Here is a 22,089-nt window from a genome sequence, read left to right on the forward strand (position 1 = left end):
GGGGTAGGCAAACTAAGGCCCGGGGCTAGATGCAGCCCAATCGCCTTCTCAATCCAGCCTGCGGATGGTCCAGGAATCAGCATGTTTTTACATGAGTAGAATGTGTGCTTTAAAATGCATCTCTGGGTTATTTGTGGGGCCTGCCTGGTGTTTTTACATGAGCAGAATGTGTGCTTTTATTTAAAATGCATCTCTGGGTTATTTGTGGGGCATAGGAATTTGTTCATTTTTTTTTTTCAAAATGTAGTCTGGCCCCCAAAAAGGTCTGAGGGACGGTGGACCGGCCCACGGCTGAAAAAGCTTGCTGAGCCCTGCTCAAGAGTGAAGAACAAGTGTAAGAAGGCAAGTTCCCAAAACATACACAAAACTGGGGTTGGTAAGGACTTTAGCACAGAAAACCACCTCCTTCTCTTCTTCACATTGCCAAGGCATAGGTAGGTTCAGGTGCAGTCCTTCTCCCCCCAGCAGGAAGACACTCTCTCCATTCCTAGGCAAACAAGGCCCCCATCTTTGCAACTGGGATTAAATTTAGGGAGGTGTGTGTGGAATCAGTTCTCAAGTTTTCTCTTCCCCCCACTTCTGCCTTGCAATTTCCATTGTAAATGGCGGATTTCTAAAAAGGTCTCAAGTGTGAGCACCTATGATTTGCCTGTAAGAAGGGCCGGCAAATCCAGAACCAGTTTGAAAGAGGCGCAGGGGGGCAGAACCCCACCCCCGAAAGAGGAGGAAAGCAGCTGCTCTCTTACTCAAGGAGAGAGGGACCAGTGAAGGAGATGCAGAACCCACAACCCCTTTTCTCTCGCAAATATCTGGTTCCCCGTCACCCACCGCAAGTTACAAAACATGATGCACAGGTGGATGGCTGTTGTCGGTTTTTTTCCTGCATTTTTAATTTTTATACCAACCAAAAATCCAGGATCCAGGGATTGGGGGGGGGGGCGGTAAAGAGGAAAATAAAAACAAACAAACAAACAAAAATATCCCCAAGGAACAATGGCAGAAAAAAAAGAAAAATGTCCTTGAGTGTCACTAGTACAAAGTTAGTGTCCAAGGTGGGTCCCTGTGCAGCGGTTGTGGGAGAGAAAAAGGGGGCAGTGCATGGGGTCCTCCCCCCTCCTCTAACCTTTTGGGTAGACTGAGCCTGCCCCTGCAGGCAAGGAGGGAGGAGAGGCGAGAAATGGGGGCACAGAAGGCTGTAGCAGGGCATGAAAGGAGCAGCCCCCACTCCCCTTATTGCTGTCCATGGTCCTGAATGAGGGAAAGCGGAATCAGAGTGCATTCCCCCCCCCCAAAAAAAAGGGGGGGCAGCAGAATAAGAGTCAAACGGGACCAGCCCGTAATTCTGTAGGAGATGAAACAGCCCCACCCCACCCCACTCAGTACTGGTGTTCTAGGAGGGGCTGCACGGCCGCTGGGCTCTCCTCTTCCTCTCGCTGCCTCTCCCACTCAGCCACAACTGGGGCAGGTTCTGGGGGGCTGCAGTTCCCTCCGGGTGTCGTTGATGGTTCCAGAGGCAAGGGGGGCGTGGAGTCGCTGGTGGCTTCAGGGACTGGTCCTGGGGTAGAGGGCTGAGAGAGAGAGAGAGAGAGAGAGAGAGAGAGAGAGAGAGAGAAGGAAGAAAGGCGTCCACGTTAGTATATCAGATATTTAGAGAAACAGTACTCGATTCTTATTACAAGCCTGCCCAGGACAGATGAAGCCCCACTGAACTCAATGGGGACGACCTTTGAGTAGACCTGCATAGAATTTCACTTTTCATCTTAAACATCCTTTGGCATAAAGAATATCCAGTAGGAAAGGAGAACGACAGGCTTTGGTATTATTCCATTTTTTGGCTAAACTGGGGTGTGTGTTTTTTTACCCTTTAATACCTTGCACTGTAAACCAGTACCAAAATTATTATACTTTCTCATTCATTACGCCGCTGGGGAGATTTGAATGGAAAGAATACCAGAATTCCAACTGGCCTCAGAAAGGGGCCTGAGCTACAAAGAGTTGGGGAGGGGAGAGGATGCGGCTGTGGTTGGAGCTGGGGGGAAGGAGACAAGGGTTAGGACCCAAGGGATTCATCCAGACACCACAATGCACACTGTCTGCAAATGGCTGGCAAATCCTCCTCCTGACCTTCAAAATACACCCCCTCCTTGTTGTTTATGGGGGAGGGGGAGTTGGCCTAATAGCTTTCCATTAGCACTAAGAGGATTGCAGAGCTAAGGATGGCACCACGCTGAGCCCAGCCACCTGGCTGGGGTGGGGAAGGAAGAATATCATTGTTTTCTCTCTCCTCTCATTAGCCATAGCCATCATATATGAGATTAGGTCCTCCCAAACACTCCCCTAAAGCACGAGTGGGGAACCTGCACTGCCCTCCAAGGGTTATTTATTTGTCTTTATGTATGGGCCACTTCCCAGCATAAATTCATCAACGCAGATGTAACTAAATAAAGCTCTAATCGTTTTAATGTTTTGTCACTTTTGTGTCCACAACCCTGAGCTCCTTTGGGAGGAAGGGTGGGATATCAATCAATTCGATAAACAAAGAGCGAACAAAAGCATGAGCAATAAAATCATTTTGACAAACTCTAAAGCCAATAAAGCCAGCTTCACAAGTTCTAAAGCAATGAAACAATTTCTGCAGGTATGCCACTCGTATTGCATAAAGGATTGGACCACACAATAGGGAAAGTTTAAGACAACAATGTCTTCAGCTGGACATCCAAACCGTTGGATTCCAACTCCCATGAGTCAGTGGTCAGCAAGTATGGGGCAGGGAGGGAGCTGATTCCCCACTCTTGAGCTGTAGGCCCCACACACCAATTAAGATTGGCACTGGCTGGCAGCTCAGAAGAGCACCTTTTCCTAGGCTGGCGATCCAACTTCAAAATGCTGAATTTGACATTTATTAATTGTACTATTTTATTAAAATATTTTAAAACCATCCTTCCTCTGTTAGATATCAGAGCGGTCTAAAAGAAAAGGCCAGAAACTAAAATACTACAAAACTAAAATACTCTTCTTTGCAGAACATTCCACAGGACTAGGCCAATGAGAATAAAGGATTTCTTGCTGTTGTCAAATGAGCCTCACCAATTTGGGAAACAACCAATGATGCTCCTATAGATGATCTCAGTGATTGAGCTGGGATATCCCCGAATACCCTAGGCCTAAGCAGTGTTAGAAACACAGGTACATAAGCTAGGTGCCAAACAGCTTCTTAAACCAGGGTTACAATTGCCAAAACAGAATGTCTAGTTGCCATTTTGGGGCCAGGCAGCTCGAAAGTCATTTTTTTCAGTACAACTCTCTGGTTCCTGAAATTCATTCAGGATAAAATATAAATGGATAAAATTCGACAGGATGTGTTGCTAGTATGTGAAAATGGCCGAGACCCAAAGACCCCAGGCATGCACTTCCAGATGGCGGAGATGTCAGGCACCATCCTGCTGCCTGGGCATCTTCACTTGGTTGCAAGTGGCTGATAGCCAGGTGCAAAATGCACCTGCCGAATTTTGAATGCTGGACCTAAGTGGTTGGGGGGCTTTGTAAATTAATATAAGGACCGTAAGCCTGGCTCAGCAGCAGATGGGCAGCCAGCGCAGATGTTTTAACAATGGTGTGACATGCTGTTGGCCAGGTGCCCCCATATCATAACCAAGCTTTTGCTTAATGGTTCCCAAAACCATCAAGCAACAGGTTCTTATCCATGCTTGGATGAACTGGGTGCCATTTTGGATCAAGATGGCAGACTGGCCTTTCGAAATGGCACTGATCTTTCAGTTTCTTAGAATTCCCAAAGAACACTGGATATAAGGCTGCTGGGTAGATGTTTATAGAACAGGCAGAAAGAACAATGGCTGAAGACCAATTCCATGTTATTTCAGAAACTCGAAAGAACTGGCTGTCCTGCAGAGGGACCAGACTGGCAATTTCCCACCATTTTATCCATTTGTTTATTACTTAATTTTATATCTTTCTGTGCAGCGGGATCCGGGATGGGTCATAACAATGAAAGAAAACACAAAGTGCCTTAGCAGAGATTCCTGCATTGCAGGGATTTGGGACTAGATGATCCTTGTGTCCCTTCCAACTCTACAAATCCACGAGGCTATTAAAACATCTGCCCTCTTGTGTTATGTCAGGGCACAAAGAGGAAGGGAAATACAGTGGTACCTTGGGTTACATACGCTTCAGGTTACAGACTCCACTTAGGTTACATACGCTTCAGGTTACAGACTCCGCTAACCCAGAAATATTACCTTGGGTTAAGAACTTTGCTTCAGGATGAGAACAGAAATCGTGCAGCGGCAGCAGGAGGCCCCATAAGCTAAAGTGGTGCTTCAGGTTAAGAACAGTTTCAGGTTAAGAACAGACCTCTGGAACGAATTAAGTTCTTAACCCGAGGTACCACTGCAACTGGGAGGCAGGGAGGGAGGGAGCCCACTGAAATTCAGCTGAAGGGCAAAGCATCTCTGCAGGGCTGGCAAGGCAAGGCAAGTCTATTAAAAGTGGATGGAGGTGAGCAGATACACACCTGAGGTTTAGGGCTCCCACCAACACCCAGAGTCCCCAGCGCAGCCACAGCGGGAGATGATAGAGCAGCGTTGTCCTTCGTGCGGGGTGAGGGTGTTCCGGGGGGGACGTCGCTCTCGCTCCCGCCCAGCCCGTTCAGTCCCTTGCGGCTAGGCAGGCTCCATTTGCCACAGAGGCCCTCGTAGGCAAAGGCGGAGTGGGCCCCGAGCCCCGGGCGGAGAGGCAGAGGGGCACGTCCCGGCCCCTCAGCCACAGAAGCCAAGGAGCTGGCGCAGGAAAGCTGGCTTCCCAAGAAGTGCGGACCAGGGGGCCACGACGCAGCCGGCGTAGGTGGGGGCCGTCCTTCGCCCTGGCTCAGCAAGGGGCCTGCCGGCTGGGGCTGGACCAGCCAGCTTTGGCTCGGAGGAAGAGGAAGCCCGGACTCTAGTTCTGCAGAGATAAGAACAGCAACGTGGCCACCACAGCAAGCCCCAAGGGATGAGCAGCCCTGAGCCCACACCAAGCCTTCTTATTGAAAGGGCATTGGACAAAATTCAGGGAGGATAAGGCTGTCAATGGCTATATGTTAAGAAATATGCCTGAACATTGAGCGTATAAGTTTACGTCTGAAATCAATGGATAGAACAAACATCATTACATGTACTTATGGATAAGTGTTTAATGGTTATATGTTTAAAAACCAATAAAATTTTGTTTTAAAAGGCTGTCAGTGGCTTTTAGCCAAGTTGGGTATGTTCTTCCATGGTCTAGTTTCTGAAGAGAGAACAAAGAGTGACCTCTCCAGAGTAACTCCCAGTCAACAGAAGCCATAAGGCACAAAGGAGATCAGGAATAACTAATATGGACATAATATTTGATAAAGAAATAAAGGAACAACTGCTGGAAATTAAAACCTCACACAGGAAGAAGAAAGGTGAACTTCATTTGCAAATTTACAAATTACTATATGTGTTAATGCGAACTGAAGTTACCGTATTTTGTGCCCCATAGGACGCACCGGCCCATAAGGCACACCTAGTTTTTTTGGGGGGGAAATAAAGAAAAAAAAAATATTTTCCCCCCAAGCGTGGGGCTGGGGCGGGGGAAGCCCGAGCTTCCCCCGACCCCAGCCCCCAGAACAGGCTGCTCTGCGCAAGCCGTGGGAGCCCTCCCGCAGCTTGCGCGGAGTTACCCGAAGCCACGGCGCGACTGCCCAGTGCACCGGGGCTTCGGGATAAGAGGCAGCTCTGTGCAAGCCGGGGAGGGCTCCCGCGGCTTGTGCAGAGTTTTCTGAAGCCTGGAGAGTTTTCTGAAGCCTGGGTCGGTGCGCACCAACCCCTCTCACTCTCCAGGCTTCAGCGAAAGCCTGCATTCGCCCCATAGGACGCACACACATTTCCCCTTCCTTTTTGAGGGGGAAAAGTGCATCCTATAGGGTGAAAAATACGGTAATCATTGTAGCTGTGGTTTAAGGGATTTTATCAAGAAACAAAATTTATATTTGGCTAGGTAATTGATTTGTATTGGAATTGGTATTGCTATTTCAAATTAATATAATATGGCACATGTTGGATTTTTGTAATTAAAAATTAATAAAAAATATTTAACGAAGAAGAAGGAGGAGGAGGAGAAGGAGAAGGCAGTGTCTGCAGGTGCCGGGGGCGGTGGGCGAGTGCTGCGAGGTTTTCCATCCAGCAGGCTCTCCTTCTGCTGGAATCCCAGCCCTCCTCCTGTTCTCAAAACCCTGTCCTCTCTGACTCCCCCCCCCCCGCTGTGTTCACCCCTATTATGCCCCATTCTTTCACCAAAAGCCATGTCGCATTTGCGGGGTGGGAGTGGGGGGAGAGTCCTCCTTACCTGCCTGAGGCTGGGCAGTGGTGAGGACCGGTTCGGCGGGGTTTGCAGCCCCTGTGCCCACACTGTGAGCGGTGCTCCCAGGAGCCTGAGACCCGTGCACGGTGGGATTATTGCTGAGGGAGGAAGAGCCACCACCGCAGTCCGAATCCTCAATGTTCCCTCCGCTATTGCAACCAGCCCCACAGCCTTTCTGCAACCTGTGAAACAGAGGATGAAATTGGGACAGGTGTTGAGCAGGTGGGGTTGCAAGCAAAGGGAATAGCTGTGCTGGTTACTGCCCACCCTGTCCTTCTAGTTGCCAAGAACCCCCCCCCCCCCAACCTTGAATTTTATTTATTGATTGTATTTATTCTTGCCTTAGCCCTGCTATCTTCGGAAATAGGCTCCACCCTGCACCACAGAGAACTAGTAGGCTTCTTCCTGAGTGCCACATGGCCAGCTCAACAATGGAAGAGCCAGACTGGAATACCCCTAAACATATGGAAAAATAATACGTGGGCTACAGCAATGTTTGAGTGTCTTGCCTGACATAGGAGGGCAATTAAAGGCATAACGAAAAGAGGCACCTTCCAAGAAAGGTGGACCCCTTTTTTAAACTATGTTAATGGCCAAAATCAAGACTTTGTTATACCAACTGTGCAGTGGAGAGATTATGTTAAGTAATATGTTTGAGCACTGAATGTGTAAGCTTATGTCCAAAGTCAATGGATGGAACAAACACCATCAGATGTAATGCTGAATGTTTGAAGGTTCTTGTATTTGCTTTAAAACCAGAAACTAATTTTTAAATTTTAAAAAAATGCATTTATATTCCACCTTCTTCTCGATGGCGAACAGGGTTCTCTCGCTCCTCACTTAACTCCAACAACAACCCTGTGAGGTAGGTTAGGCTGAGACACAGTGACTGGCCCAAGGTCACCCCGTGAGCTTCATGACTTGAATGGAACCTGCAAATCCCCAGAAGCTGCTGACCTCCAACTCCCATCAGCCCTAGTCACTAGCCATACTAGTTGGAGGCCTGCAGGATTTGGGAGAGCCACATTATCCCCCATCCCAGCCACAGGGAAACATGGAGCCTCCTGCAACACAAGGGAGAGCCTCACCTCTCCCAGCTTCGTATGAACCAAGCAGAGATATTGTGCAAGCTGATGGGGCCCCCCCACAGCGAGCGCAGCTGCGGGTGGCTGCCGGCGTACGAAGTGGTCAGGGGAGAGACATAGATGGGGTATCCGATGGGCTGGTCGCAGGAGGAGTTGATCATGTTGCGCAGGGCCTGCTTGGCGTTCTGGATGCTGCCGCGCTCGGGGTTCCGGTTCCGGAGAAACACCAGCTCCTGCTGCTGCCCGGCCCACAGACCCCGCACACATTCCCGGTTCACCTGGAACAGAAGGAGGGAGGAAAACGTTGCTCCGCAAGAAGCACACAGCACAAGTTTTCAGCTTTGGGAGCAGGAGCTGGGTGCGGGACAGAGTCGAAGGGGCATCCACCAAAAGCCCAAATTAGCTCCTCAACATTCTCTTCTTTGCACAGTTTCTCTGAACCCGGAATCTCTGCACAAGTCCCACGAGAACCCATGCCAATAGTAGAAGTTCTGGCCACTGCCTGAGCAATGAATGTGGGTGCGCTACAACTGCTTGGCCTTGCTGCCCCTGCTGGTTCAGTCAGTGACACACCCAGCTGCTCTTCTGGTCGGGATCCAGGCAGGTCTGTCTCCCCAGAGATGCCTCTTCCTGCAAAAGGCACCTCTGGGCATGCCAGGCATGCAAGCTCAGGCTGGCACACGCTTGCAGGTAATCCAGACAGAGGCTCAAAGACGAGTGGGGATGAGCAACCCCAGCTCACTTCCAGGCTCTCTCGCTTGCAAGCCTCCTCCCACCGCCCAAAGCACTGTAGGAAAACCCTTTTGAGGTCATTTTAACAGCTATTCTAGGGTGGGTGCGTGGGTACACACACAAGGCTGCACCCCTGCTTGTTCTACTTGCCAACCCCACCCCTAAATATCCCACGGTATGAAGATGCTTTACTCAAACCTCTGCCATTGTTTAAAACCGCAGTTTTCTTCTTCCCAGCCCAGTTTTACTCTAACTTCTGCTGTTGTTTTTCCCATCAGTGTTCCTCCCTTTTCACTCCCATGCCATGCCCACTAGTGTTGTGCAACTGCCGGCCTTCTCTGTTGCTCCCCTACTAAACCCTGACTTCATGAAAATGCAGTATTGTGATGTGGCGAGGCGCTACAAATCGTCCAACGAGGACTGCAGGACGACAACCTTATATTTTTATGTATATAGGCAGTTTTGGGTGAGATGTTAACCGAGGCTAGGATGTTCTTCTGTAAAAAGGTGCAAGGTGGACAGGACAACTATTGCCAGCCAAACTAAAATGCTGGAAGGGGACTCAACAGAAAGCTTCCACAAGTCAGCAAAACTCTGATGGTGAAAATGATGTAAACTTTGTAAGGACCGACTTCCCCAGCCTGCTGCCTTTAAGATGTTTCGGACCACAACTCCCATCAGCCTCAGCCAGTGTGGTCAGTGGTCAGGGAAGGTGGGAGCTTGAATCCAACAACATTTGGAGGAAGGCTGCTATGAAGTTTATTTTTAGGAGCTGGAGAAACCAGGTGAGTCGCCTGCATGAAGCCAAACGCACTTGTCTGTCTTTGTTTCCCAGTGTGGATGCTTCAGGCTCTGCTTGCCCTGAACCATGCTGATGTGGGCAGTCTTTTCTTGCTACCTGTGTCCTCACACTTCCCTGCCCACAGAGCTCAGCTTCTCACCCACTCCCATGAAAGCGGAAAATCCATCCATCTCCCGCAATATCAGCCTTTTGCCCACCTTGATGACCCGGAATCCGAGGTAGCGCTTGTTGAGCATGATAATTTTGTACTCGTCGCTGGCATCGTCCATCACGTGGCGCAGGGCCAGCAGGGCGGGTGTGTTGGTGAGGATGGCACTGCGCCAAGCAGGGTCGCCCTCATGTGAGATCACCATCTTCTCCTCGTTCGACCGTATGGCGTCGTACAACACAGCTGGGTCGTCGTACTCGTCCGGGGAGGTGAAATGGTCCTTGAAGAGGAGGAGAGGCAATGCTGTATTGCAAGGGGCGAGACAGGGAAGGAGCACCCCTGGCTCTGAGCCTTCTTCCCCTGGGGTTCCCCAGCTGGTTTCTCCCACCTCTCCCATGCCTCCAGCCAGTCCACGACATGACCTGGCTCTGTATGGCAGCTTCCAATGCGCCTACTTAACTACGTGGGTGGGGCAAAGGCACACCTGGTGTAGCTTGAGTGACATGCGCACTCCGGGTGCCACCACGTGATGCAGCAGGTCCATGTCAGCAAAGACCCACTCATCGCGGGGTGATGTGATTCGGAAGTCCCCCTTGAACAGTGCATGCAGGCCGTACAGGAAAGGCTCCAGGCTGCAGAGAAAGAAGGAGGGAGGGAGGGAGGGAGGAATCACGGAATTGAAGAGTTGGAAGGGACTGGGGAAACCCAGTCAGATGGGTGGGGTACAAATAACAAAAAATATTATTATCCAGTCCAACTCCCTGCAATGTAGGAATTGTTTTGCCCAATGTGGGGCTTGAACCTACAATCCTAAAATTAAGAGGCTCATGCCATGATTAAGATTAAAAGCCTTAGATTGGGCTATGTTGTTCAGGCAGGCCACACAAGCAGGAGCCTTTAGCAGTTGTTCCCTATACAGTCACACCTTGGAAGTCGAACGGAATCCATTCCGGAAGCCCGTTCGACTTCCAAAATGTTTGGAAACCAAAGCGTGGCTTCTGATTGGCTGCAGGAAGCTCCTGCAGCCAATTGGAAGCTGCGGAACCCCTGTTGGATGTTCGGGTTCCAAAGAACGTTCACAAACTGAAACAGTCACTTCCGGGTTTGTGGCGTTCGGGAGCCAAAACGTTCGAGTACCAAGGCGTTTGGGATCTGAGGTACAACTGTATCCTCATCATCACCACCATCATCATTATACAAAGTGATATGCTGCCTCGCTAGGCAAACAATAATATAAACCTGTGTGGCAAAGCATTCCAATCAAACCTACAGTGGGGTTCTTAACACAGAGGGAGGGGAGGAGGCATGTCTGGGGCTGGTCTCACCTGGCTGACATGCTGTGGGAGGCAGTGCCCAAGGCCCGGCGCCCCAGGATGCAGAGCCCAAAGCACAGGGTGACCAGAGGGGAGTTCCACTCCCGGTCCACCGGCTGCAAAGAAAGGAAAGACACACAGAGGCATGGGAGGCAGAACGGGGCCCATGCATAGAATCTGCATTTGTCAGGGCTGGAGTCAGATGCAGGTCAGCACAAAGAAGCAGAGTCGGGGTTGTCAGTGAAGGTAACTCTTTATTCAAGGAAACGGCATGCAGCTCAGTAACACTTCTTGCCCTTATAGAGCAGCTGCCAAGACTGAAGGTCCCAACCTTCCACCCCTTCGAAGGCTCCTCCTCTCCCAGATGTTTCCCAAGCACACATCTGGTCTCTGTTCTGACCTCCTCATTATGCTGCTCATTTTTGGAAACCAGGGTGGAGAACAGCTTGTTGCAGCAGGAGAGGGAGACTCAGATGGGCGGCATTTAATTATTCCATCTCTGGAAGACTCTGAGCAGCCCACATACATTGGGGGTTTGGGAAGACTTCCAGGAGAACCAGGTGGAACCCCAGGCACCTCCTTTTTCCAGAGAGTGAGCAACCATTTCTCTCCTACAATGGCCCATGACTCACCTTCTCCCTGCGGCTAGCACAGTACTGGATCCAGTCGAGGTAGATGTTGCAGAAGGAAGCCAGGGTGATGCCTGCCATGCGGTGATCGTAATCCTCGTCTATGTTGAGGTTGAAGGTGGGGTCGCTGTCTGCGTAGTTCAGAGAGGTGCAGGGGCGGAGGGCTTCCTGGATCCCCTCGTTGCCCAGCCACTCCTCGAGCTTTGGAGAGCCAGTCACATAGTAGATGATGCTCTGCCAAAGGAAAGGTGGAGGTGATCACAAAGGATGGAAGGGGAGGGATGTCAGCATGCCGCAAGACTTCCTGTGACTGTTTCTCTAAACCAGGGTTTCCCAAACTTGGGCCTCTCTCCAGCTGTTCTGGGACTACAACTCCCATCATCCCTAGCTAGCAGGACCAGTGGTCAAGGATGATGGGAACTGTAGCCCCAAAACAGATGGAGACCCAAGTTTGGGAAACCCTGCTCCAAACTTCTGTTTTATTTATGAATCGATTCCAATGAAACATCCCAAAGCAGCCAACAATAAAAACATCAACAAAAAACAAGTCCAGTATTAGACTAGGAGAAAAACCTCAATTTAAAAGGCTTCTTGGAAAAGGAAGGTCTTCAAGAGGCACCAGAAAGTTAACAGAGGTGGCATCTGCCTGATACAGGGATGGGGGGAAGTTCCACATTAAAGGCCCCATTCCTAAGACCAAAGTGACTGTATGAAGCTCATGCCTGTTGGCTTGTTAGGTGGAGGTTTCACTGTTCAAATGCAACTGGAAAAGGGGACCCCAAAATACCAACCAATTTCTTTGGGAATTCTGTCTGGCAAACATTAGATATGAACTGTTTCCAGGGCTCCCCCCTTCCCCCCGGAACTCAGTTCCAGCACTTCTCACTTAGGTGGGCGCCACTGCCATTCTAAAAGAACGAGGGAGATGTTCCTGGTGAGTTCTGGCACCCCTTTTTCTAGAAAAACAGCACAGAACATCTCTGTTGCTTTTCCAGTGCCTGCTGAAGGCACCAACCTCTTTCAACCTTTTCATTTTTAGAAAAATAAAACTATTGTGACGTAACAACCATTACAGTGGTACCTCAGGTTACAGACACTTCAGGTTACAGACTCCACTAACCCAGAAATAGTACCTTGGGTTAAGAACTTTGCTTCAGGATGAGAACAGAAATCGTGCTCCGGCGGCGCGGCGGCCCCATTAGCTGAAGTGGTACCTCAGGTTAAGAACAGTTTCAGGCTAAGAACAGACCTCCAGAACGAATTAAGTTCTTAACCTGAGGTACCACTGTACTAACAACCCAGAAGTGCAGTAGTACAGATCTCCCCTCCCAGGCAATGAGGTTCACCTTGACGTAGTAAGTGATGAGGATCTTCCGAAGATCGAAGACCTGGAGCATGGAGGCGGCATTGTTGTCGCTGATGCTGTAGCCCTCCAGGACGTACTTGGTGGCAGCCACCTCCCAGGCCAGCCAGCGCTGCCCAAAGGCCGCGTTGAAGCTCAGCATGCGTGGCAGGTGGCCCGGCTCGCAGCAGCAGCAGCCCTCGTCCTCCTCCACCCCCTCCGTGATGGCTTCCACCTCTCGCTGCTGGCAGTAGGTACCTGGAAAGAAAGGGCAGCCTGCACGTTGGTCTGTGGCAGCGGGCGCTGACCTCTCTGTGCCCCATGGGCCATAGTCACCCGTGGCCCATCTTGACAGCAGGGGATTTGAGCCCACACTTAAACAAGAACACAGAGATCCTTGCAAATAAGCTGAGAAGAGGGGCTACTGCCCCCTCCTTGCTCATGAAATAGCCAATCTAATGACTAGGGAGGGGGATCACTGGCGACTCGCATCACAGCACAGAGGGTTCTAAACCTCTCAACAACAGTCTCTTAATTTTGTTTGCCTGCGCCGCTGCCATCAAAATTGATGGGGTTGGCAGATTCCACCTCTGGGCTGGTGTGTTGCCTACCTCTAGCCTACAGGCTAGATGCAATGACAGAGCTCAGTGGCAACTCTGGTATCTCCACTTAAAAAAGAACCAGGAGGCAGGGGATGGCAAAAAGCCCCTTCTCTGCTGCAGACCCGCTGCTAGTTAGTGACAGTATTTTAACTGTTCTAAATTCTGAATCTTAGGATCATTGTAACCCACCCTGGGACCTGCTGGCAGAAGGTGGGTAATAAATTTTAATAATAATAGAATCATAGAAACCCAGAGTTGGAAGGAACACCAAGGGTCATCTAGTCCAACCCCCCGCAATGCAGGAATCTCAACTGCAGCATCCATGACAGGTGGCCGTCCAACCTCTGCTTAAAAACCTCCAAAGATGGAGAGTCCATAACCTCCTGAGGGTGACTGTTCCACTGTTGAACAACCGCCACAACAACAACAACAACAACAAAGGCCAGCCTTCTACACCCTAGTTACCTACAGGTGTTTTGGACCTCAACTCCCATTATCCTTGACCACTGGCCAAGCTGGCTGGGGCTGATGGGAGTTGTAGCCCAAAACATCTGGATGGCACCAGGTTGCAGAAGGCTGCAGTAGACAATACTGGAAGGCTGAATGGGCAAATCAAGTCTGACTTGATATAAAGAAGCTTCCTATGCCAGATTTCAAAGGCCAAAACATCCCAGGTTCAATTCCTAGCACCTCCTGGCAAGGCTGGGAAAGACCATTACTGAAACCCTCTGTATCTGTGTGTGACAATATGGAGCAGGGACAGCCCATGTGTCTCCACCCACATTTTGGGCATCCATCTCCCATCAGCTCCAGCCAGTGTAGCCAACCGTCAGAGAAGGTGGAAGCTGTAATCCAGTCTTCTGGGGCCTTCCAAATGTTTTGGATTACATTTCCCATCAGCTGCCACAAACAGCCCCAGGAGCAGTCTTTTGTCCCAGGAAGATTCAGCAGGAAGATCATGGGCTTCCCCATTGCTTTGGCCTCCATGCCGACTTACCGCGGAACTCGAGGCCCCGGAGCTGGAAGGTCACCAAACCGTTGCCAATCTCAATGAGGTGCACGAGGGCGTTCAGGTAGTCTGAGGCCAGGATGAAACAGTCCCCTGTGGTGTAGTTGCCCCAGCGCCCCAAGATCAGGTCCCCGCAGAGTGTGTGCTGCAAGGAGCGTGTCAGGTGCTCATAGAAGATGGAGTTCAGGTTGTTGTCATCGGCGCCTGCGAATCGGGGCAAACCACATGAGCACAAATACGTAGCAAAAGCACAGGGGAGGCAGAGAGGAGCAGCCTTCCAGATGTTGGATTCCCAACTCTACCCTCATCGTTCGGGACCCAGAAGGGCTTCCCTCCACAACAGGCAGGCTAGTGATTTGGGCAAAGGAGGGGAGGGGGTTTTCTTTGCCCATGGTGCATGACTGCTGCTGGCTTCCATGACAGCTGAAGTGTTGCAGCGCCTGCTTTGCACCCAAGAAACTCCCGGAAAGCTTCTCCATTTAAATGAATCAGCCGATGAGAACTTATCTCTGCCCAAGACCACAAGGAGCCACTGCCAGCCAGTGTCACTGGGCTGACGGTCAAAGACCCTGACTCAGCGTAAGGCAGTCTCCTGCCTTCAGGGATGGGGACTGCAGCTCAAAGATAGAGCCCCTGCTTTGTGGGCAAAGGGCTGCAGGATCAGTCCCTGCCATCTGACGCAGCAGGACTTAGGAAGGTTCCCTCTCACACCCTGGAGAGCTGCTGCCAGCCAGAATCAGCAATACTGGAAAAGATAGATAATTAGTCTGGCAGGATGTAAGTCACCTTCCTATATGCCCTTATGACTACCTTGTGGCATTCACACTCCAAGACCATTTAAGCAGCGCACCGGCTCTTTTATCGACCGTACTGCGCTTTAGCCTGGGAAGTGCCTATGTTTATAAGCAGAGGCAGGGACAGCAGGCATAGCGGACGGATCCTGCTCTTGTAGCAAGGAACTGCAGCCAAGGGACAGGTGACTTGTGGAAAAAGCATTAATCACCTCCCACCATTGTGCCTATCAAATTCAAACTCCCTCTGTGGCTGCACTAAAGTTACATCTAATATGGCCTTTAGTCTTTCGAGCCGGCAATGTCTGGATATGAAACAGCACTTATTTAGGAGTCAGACGCACGGAAGGCTGTGGGATTTCCTTTACAGGAAAGATTGCACCGCAAAATTATTTTAAATGTGCGGATTTACACAGAAAGGTAGACGGAGAGCTGGAAAACAGCCACAGAACTAAAGCACAATATTTACTCTTATGGAACAGTGACTTTTTCCAGACCAGGTTGACATAAGAAGTGAACTAGGAGCCGGAGAAAACAGTTCTGTGCCTCCCCCCGCCCTGCTGCCAGCCTCAAGCTCTCCAGTAGGGGGCCACCCCTGGAAACACACCTGGGTTGCGGTCAAGCTGCGTGGCCAGTCGGGTGTTGGAATGGTCAACTCTCTTGGTGCTGAGGAGAGAGAGAGATTAGACAAGGGGGGAGCAACCTGTGGTCCTCAGCTTGACTTAGAAATGTCTTTGCAAGTAATCAGTTCGGACCTCCTGAGTTTTCCCACAGCAGCCCCCAGGGAAGGGAGGGAGAGAAAAGGGGGCAGCTCACCCACTTCTGGCTCTGGCCTGCCCACCCCTGGATCCAGTCCCACCCACAATCAGCAGGAATGTGGTCCTGGCCAAGAGCATGGACCCAGTGATCCAGTGAGGAAGGGCTGTAGCTCAGTGGCAGAGGAGTCCCTTTGCAAGCAGGAGGTTCTGGGTTCCGTCCCTGGCATCTCCAGGTAGGGCTGGGAATGGTCTCCCACTTGAAACTCTAAACAGACAGAGCCACTGCCAGTTTCCCAAACTTGGGTCTCCAGTGGTTGTTGGGACTACAACTCCCATCATCCCTAGCTAGCAGGACCAGTTGTCAGGGATGTTGGGAACTGCAGTCCCCAAGCAGCTGGAGACCCAAGTTTGGGAAACCCTGGTGTAGACCAAGAGTAGGGAACCTGTGGCTTTCCAGACGTCACTGGACTACAACTCAGCATGGCCAGTTATGAGGGATGATGGGAATTCCCCATCCCTGGGGTAGACAACGCTGGGCTAGACGGACCAAAGACCTGTCTCCATACAAGGCAACGTTTACGTCCCTATTGTAGAAAGCTCACTCCGGAGTCATTTTGGACTCACAGCTGTCCATGGAGGCACAGGTCAATTCTGTGTCCAGGGCAGCTGTCTACCAGCTCTATCTGGTACGCAGACTGAGACCTTACCTGCCCATGTATTGTCTCGCCAGTGTGGTACATGCTCTGGTTATCTCCTGCTTGGACTACTGCAATGCGCTCTAGGTGGGGCTACCTTTGAAGGTGACCCAGAAACTACAACTAATCCAGAATGCGGCAGCTAGACTGGTGACTGTGAGTGGCTGCCGAGACCACATAACACCAGTCCTGAAAGACCTCCATTGGCTCCCAGTACGTTTCTGAGCACAATTCAAAGTGTTGGTGCTGACCTTTAAAGCCCTAAAAGGCCTTGGCCCAGTATACCTGAAGGAGCGTCTCTACCCCCATCATTCTGCCCGGGCACTGAGGTCCAGCGCTGAGGGCCTTCTGGCGGCTCCCTCACTGCGAGAAGCAAACTTACAGGGAACCAGGCAGAGGGCCTTCTCGGTAGTGGCACCCGCCCCATGGAACGCCCTACCATCAGATGTCAAAGAAATAAACTATCTGACTTTTAGAAGACATCTGAAGGCAGCCCTGTTTACAGTAGCTTTCAATATTTTATGAATTATTGTATTTTAATATTTTGCTGGAAGCCGCCCAGAGTGGCTGGGGAAACCCAGTCAGATGGGTGGGGTATTATTTTTATTGTTGTTATTGTTATTATTATTAGTGGCTGAGTGGCAAAGGAGGTCGGCTCCAGGGTCTCCCTGCAACATGCTCGGCACTCACTTGTAGTCGCGCTCCCAAAACTTGACGGGGCGAGCGTAGGACATGATGAAGACGGCGCTGCCCAGCAGCGGGTTGAGAGGGGTGGAGAAAAGAGCAGATAGGACAGCCTGGACAAACAGCATTGCAGAGTCTGGACAGGCAGGCAGAAGTCAAGGAAACATCAGCATCAAGTTCAAAAAGGACAAAGTCAAATACCCGGCTACTCTTGCTGCTGGTTCAGTGTCCAATGTCAGCACACCCCAGGTGCTGAAAGTTACAGCCAGCCACCTGCTCTCTGTCTCTCGCATTCACCAAAACAGGGTGCTGTAGGAGTTAGAGTGATGCACTGGGATCCGGGAGACCAGGGTTCACACCCACACTTAGCCAGGAAGCTTGATGGGTGACCTTGGGCTAGTCACTGCCTCTCTCGACCTTACCTACGTCACAGAGCTGCTTTGGGGATCAAACAGAGAGGCGGAGAACCATGCTAAACTCCTTGAAGGAAAGTTGGGGGTATAGATAACAGGAAACAACTAAAAATGTTGACCGTGGCTGCTCCAATTCAAGCTACTGAGTCACTGACGAATTGAATCTTCCTAGAAGCAGCTTATGCTGCACACTAGAACATCAGGTGGCAGTGAATCCCATTGGTTAAATGTGCAGTCCTGAGTCTGCTGTCACTCCTGCTGGATGACGGGGGTTGTGTTGAGAGCGGAGGACAGAAACGGAGTAGGGGGAATTATTTCTGTTTCCATCACTCATCATTTGTAAAACACTCGAGCGTTCCTCCGCCAAGTAAATTTCGTGAAATGAATTGAATATTACTGAGGAAAACTCTGAACGTGCTGCCTTCCACCTCCACCCCTTGGCTACCGCAATAGGAAAAGGATACGAGGTACGGCGAACGGCTGAGCGAAGGCGTGGAAAGCAGAGCCCCACGTGATCTGCCAGGGGGCGATGTAGGTGAGCACAAACCGGAGCTTGTATAAGAGGTCCCACAGCTGGAGAGGGGATGGGGTGCGGGAAAAGAAGAACAGAGAAGTTTACCCACATGGAGCTCCGTCCCGCAGTAGAGACTAGTGGATCGGAGTGGAGAGGGAGCAGATTTGCCCCGCTCCAGAGACCGGGATGGTTAAGGGATAGGCCCCACCTGAATTTAATAAAGGAAAAATTGTCCGTTAGAAGTCCTGGGTCACCTTCCCTATTCCCAATGGGTTGGTCCACAATCGGGGGAGTCCCTGCCTGTCCTGCTCCCCTGCCCCTCCTCTTTGACCTGCACCAGGCACTCCTCGTCAAAGACTGCCCTCCTCATATGCCGCCACCTTGAGCTCCAAGGAGAAACAGAAATCAAATAAATGAATGAATGAATAAAGAATTCACACTCAGAGATATTAGTTCATAGAAGATCTGCTATCACTTCCCAAGTGAATGGCACCAGGTCAGAGGAAGGCACTGCAATGCATTATCCTAGTCCCTTGGACCCTAAGCAAACCTGCCTGTTCTCCACAGTCTGACTGGTTAGAGCGCGGTGCTGATAATGCCTAGGTTGCAGGTTCAATGGCCATATGGGAGAGCTACATATTCCTGCATTTCAGGAATGATCCTCAGGGTCCCTTCTAACTCTATGATTCTAGGACTCTCCTCCTGACAGGAAAGGGGGGTTCAGGTCAGCACCCACCTTGCTAAAGAGGATGGACATGACAAAGTAGTCGGTGAGGAAGCCCTCAGAGTACTGCTTGTAGTCAAACTGGAAGAAGAGGACAGTGAAGCCCAGGGCGACGTACTGCTGAGGGGGGCAGCAGAAGGAGCAGCGCAGAAGTTTCATGCCTGCAATGGTGATGAGGAGGGCTCGGCAACTGGGATTAGAGGGGAGGCGGGGAGAGGGAAAAGAAGAGAGAATATGTTACTCGTGCATCTGTCCTCTACAGCCAGCAAAAATAAAAATAAAAAGGGAAACCCAAGGTTCTTAAAAGTTTATTACATGAAGTTTATTGCTAGCCAAGGGCATTTGGAGGCCAGTGTTCATGATTTCCGATCACAAATGGATCGTGCAAAGCTTTTGCAAGATGTTTTTCTGTAGGCTATGCACACCGCTCCTGCTATTCATGGGGAGAACCAAAGACACGAAAGTTCCCCTCAGTTCCCCACCTTCCCGGTACGCTCTGGCTTCTGAGATTCTGCCAAGTGCAGCCCACTGACGTTCAAAGCGCAGCTTCATAAACACAACAGCTAGAAACTCACTTAAACACACACATAAGCACACACTTTCAGTTCAGCGCTAACTCCTCAGCCTGGGCAGTAACAGAAGTACACACACAAAAATCCAGTCTTGGAGCTCAACGGCCAATGCTATTAGATCATTCTGCGCAAATGGTGAGCAAGCACAGGATTTCATATTGCAAATTCAGTATGCTTAAGGATATTGGCTTATTAGGCTGATCATTTGCTACCCTTTGCTTGGAAGTTATATGGACATCTCAGAAGTCAAAAAATGGTTGGAAAAGGCATGAGTGGAGTTTCTCAGTGCTCATGGCCCAAGTACACACCCACATCCAATCCCTGTGATCAGCAAGCACACAACAAATTCTGAAAATGATACAGTTACACAAGGATTTGTGACAGCCATAATTTAGAGCAGCTTTCCCCAACCTGGTGCCCCCCAGATATGTTAGGCTACAGCTGCCATCAGCCCCAGCTAGCATGCTGATCGGAATTGTGGTTCAAAACCTCTGAAAGGCACCAGGTAGGAAAAGACCACGTTCACAACATACTTTTAAAGGCTATGATACCGCTTTAAGCAGTCATGGTTCCCCCCATCCAAAATCCCGGGAGGGTGCCAAAGATTGTTAGGAGACCACTATATTTCCCGCACAGAAATACAATTCTCAAGAGTGCTTAAACAATTTATCTCTCTTCACGGGGAAGTCTGGGAATTGCAGCTCCATAAGGAGAATAAGGAGTCTCCTAACAGCTCTTTGCACCTGTAACAAACTACAGCTCCCAGAATTCTTTGGGGGAAGCCATGACTGTTGAAGCTGGTATCATACAGTTTCGAATATATACGGTGCAAATGTAGTCTTAGGGAGTCATGTTTTCCTGGTGCAAACATTTTTGGCACTAGAGAACCCTTAGGACAGCTTTCTACCCTGAAGTGCAGAAGGTGACAGAGAGAAGGAGAGGAGGGAGGGAGGGAAAGCCCACCACAGCAGCCCCTCTCACTGTACAATGAAGTTGCAGCCCAGCGTGGAAGTGGGACTTACTAGATGCAGAACTTGTCCTGCCGTGGAGTGCTGACCAAGTGGGCATCGATGGTGAGAGCGTTGAGCACCACAGCTGGGTAGATGAAGTATTTCTCCACACACTGTAGCCAGGCGTAGAGCTTCTCAAACCACATCAGCTGGGCAGCACCTGGAAGATGTTGAGTGGAGGAAGGCACACAGAAACATAAGATGATGCTCAATCACCTGCTTGGCTCATCTAGCTGAGGACTGTCTTCACTGACCGGCAGCAGCTCTCCAGGGTTAGAGGCAGGGGTGTCTCTCCCAGCCTTACCAAGAAATGGCAGGGATTGAACCTGCTTCGCATGCAGCACCACTGAGCCACAGTGCTTCCCTGGGGGCTCAAGCCTTGCTGCACTGCGTCTCAAGCCTACCTAGAAGCTCTGCTTTGTGCCATAAGAAGTCCAGGTGCACAAAGGCATCATCCCATGCCTGCACCATCCCAGGGCTGAGCTGAGAGCAATGAGCCCTCCAAAGGCAGCCTCTCCCTGCTCAAGTGCTCAGAGGAACATCATGTTTAGAGACGCCTGCCCATGTACGTGTACCCGGGGTACTTACTGCGCACTTCGAACTGGCTGTACTCGCGCGGCTTCAGCACCGGCTGCGAGAGGCAGAACCAGGGCAGCTGCTTCCGCAGCTGGGGCAGCAGGTAGTGAGTGACGAAGCCCACCAGGCCGGCCAAAGCGTAGAGCACGTAACCTAGAACAGACTGGGAAGGGCAGAACAAGAGGCGGGCAATGCAATAAAGCACACTGCAGGCACATAAAGGGTTGCTGTTAAGCTTGTTAGCCAGGAGCACCAGCTCACTCACTGTTTTTCTTCTATGTGTATGGGCTTACTAGACTAAGTAATGCCTACCTGCCAAGGGTTATCTAAGTGAGCGGCTCAAAGAAGTGTTGGACTGCCAGGGGGGTGGGCGGCAGGGGGACACTGGTGCCAACACGCTGGGCAGAAAATAGCTTAGTCAATGTAGCATGAGACTCTTAATCTAGATGACCCTGATGGTCCCTTCACACATGGTTCACAGGAGGTTTTCAATTTTCTCTTTAAAATTCTGTTGGGGGGGGGATTGTCACCCGATCCCCTAACCCAATTCTTTTTCTAGGCCTTCACAGCTACTCCCTGGATAGCTCAGTCGGTTAGAGTGCTGTGCTGATAACACCAAGGCTGCAGGTTCAATCCCTGTATGGGACAGCTGCATATTCCTGCATTGCAGGCGGTTGGGCTAGATTATTGGCAGGGTCCCTTCCAATTCTATGAATCTACGATTACCTTCCTTCCTCCTACCTCTAGTAACACCCCCACCACCCCCATTACTGCCGCTGGGTCCAATCCACAGACATCGGCAAATCTGTGACATCACCGGACCCCACAGATCTCAAGTTTTTGGCTCTGGAGCACTGGGCACCTCCTTGGCAACCGCTGACACTCCCTGCGCAAAGCAGCACCCAAGCTCCTTTGGAGCCTCTGTCTCCCACACCCACCAACGCCACGCCTTTCTTCCCACGGGTACCTCAAGAGCGATGAAGACAGTGCTGGCGCTGATGGCAAATGTCAGGACAGCGATGACGAGGCACATGACCAGGTCTGAGTGAAGGATCTCCCGCTGCGTTGGGGCGAGGAGGAAGAGGAAGTGAGAAGCTGGGACTTTCTCTGTGCACATCGCCCTTTGCTTTAGAGGTGACCGGCTGGCTTGCATCTGAGACCCAGACACCTGAGCCCCACACCCTCCAGGGAGCTCCCTTTTCTTCAAAAAGCCCATCACAACTTTCTCTTATGGATGATCACTACTATGCCGATATTTTAAGCCAGGCATGTCCAACTTTCAAGACAGATAGGTAGCCGTGTTGGTCTG

General features: G+C 50.7%; 1 protein-coding gene across 1 annotated transcript in view; it reads right to left on the minus strand.

The window, feature by feature from the left end:
- Positions 1-1,284: 1,284 nt before the first annotated feature.
- PCNX3 (pecanex 3) overlaps positions 1,285-22,089 on the minus strand; it is a 44,313-nt gene continuing 23,508 nt past the window's right edge. Inside the window, exons 19-35 of the mRNA XM_079956221.1 lie at positions 21,748-21,840; positions 20,793-20,943; positions 20,217-20,364; positions 18,635-18,812; positions 17,849-17,957; positions 16,978-17,107; positions 15,442-15,500; positions 14,032-14,247; positions 12,437-12,690; positions 11,094-11,324; positions 10,474-10,577; positions 9,633-9,780; positions 9,198-9,428; positions 7,470-7,744; positions 6,367-6,563; positions 4,532-4,959; positions 1,285-1,568 (exon numbers count right to left, since the gene is read on the minus strand). Of these exons, the coding sequence (XP_079812347.1) occupies positions 1,377-1,568; positions 4,532-4,959; positions 6,367-6,563; positions 7,470-7,744; positions 9,198-9,428; positions 9,633-9,780; positions 10,474-10,577; positions 11,094-11,324; positions 12,437-12,690; positions 14,032-14,247; positions 15,442-15,500; positions 16,978-17,107; positions 17,849-17,957; positions 18,635-18,812; positions 20,217-20,364; positions 20,793-20,943; positions 21,748-21,840 (3,144 nt within the window). The 3' untranslated portion in view covers positions 1,285-1,376. The remainder of the gene's footprint in view (positions 1,569-4,531; positions 4,960-6,366; positions 6,564-7,469; positions 7,745-9,197; positions 9,429-9,632; positions 9,781-10,473; positions 10,578-11,093; positions 11,325-12,436; positions 12,691-14,031; positions 14,248-15,441; positions 15,501-16,977; positions 17,108-17,848; positions 17,958-18,634; positions 18,813-20,216; positions 20,365-20,792; positions 20,944-21,747; positions 21,841-22,089) is intronic.

The sequence above is a fragment of the Podarcis cretensis genome (assembly GCF_951804945.1).
Source record: "Podarcis cretensis genome assembly, chromosome: 16".
NCBI lineage: Eukaryota > Metazoa > Chordata > Lepidosauria > Squamata > Lacertidae > Podarcis > Podarcis cretensis.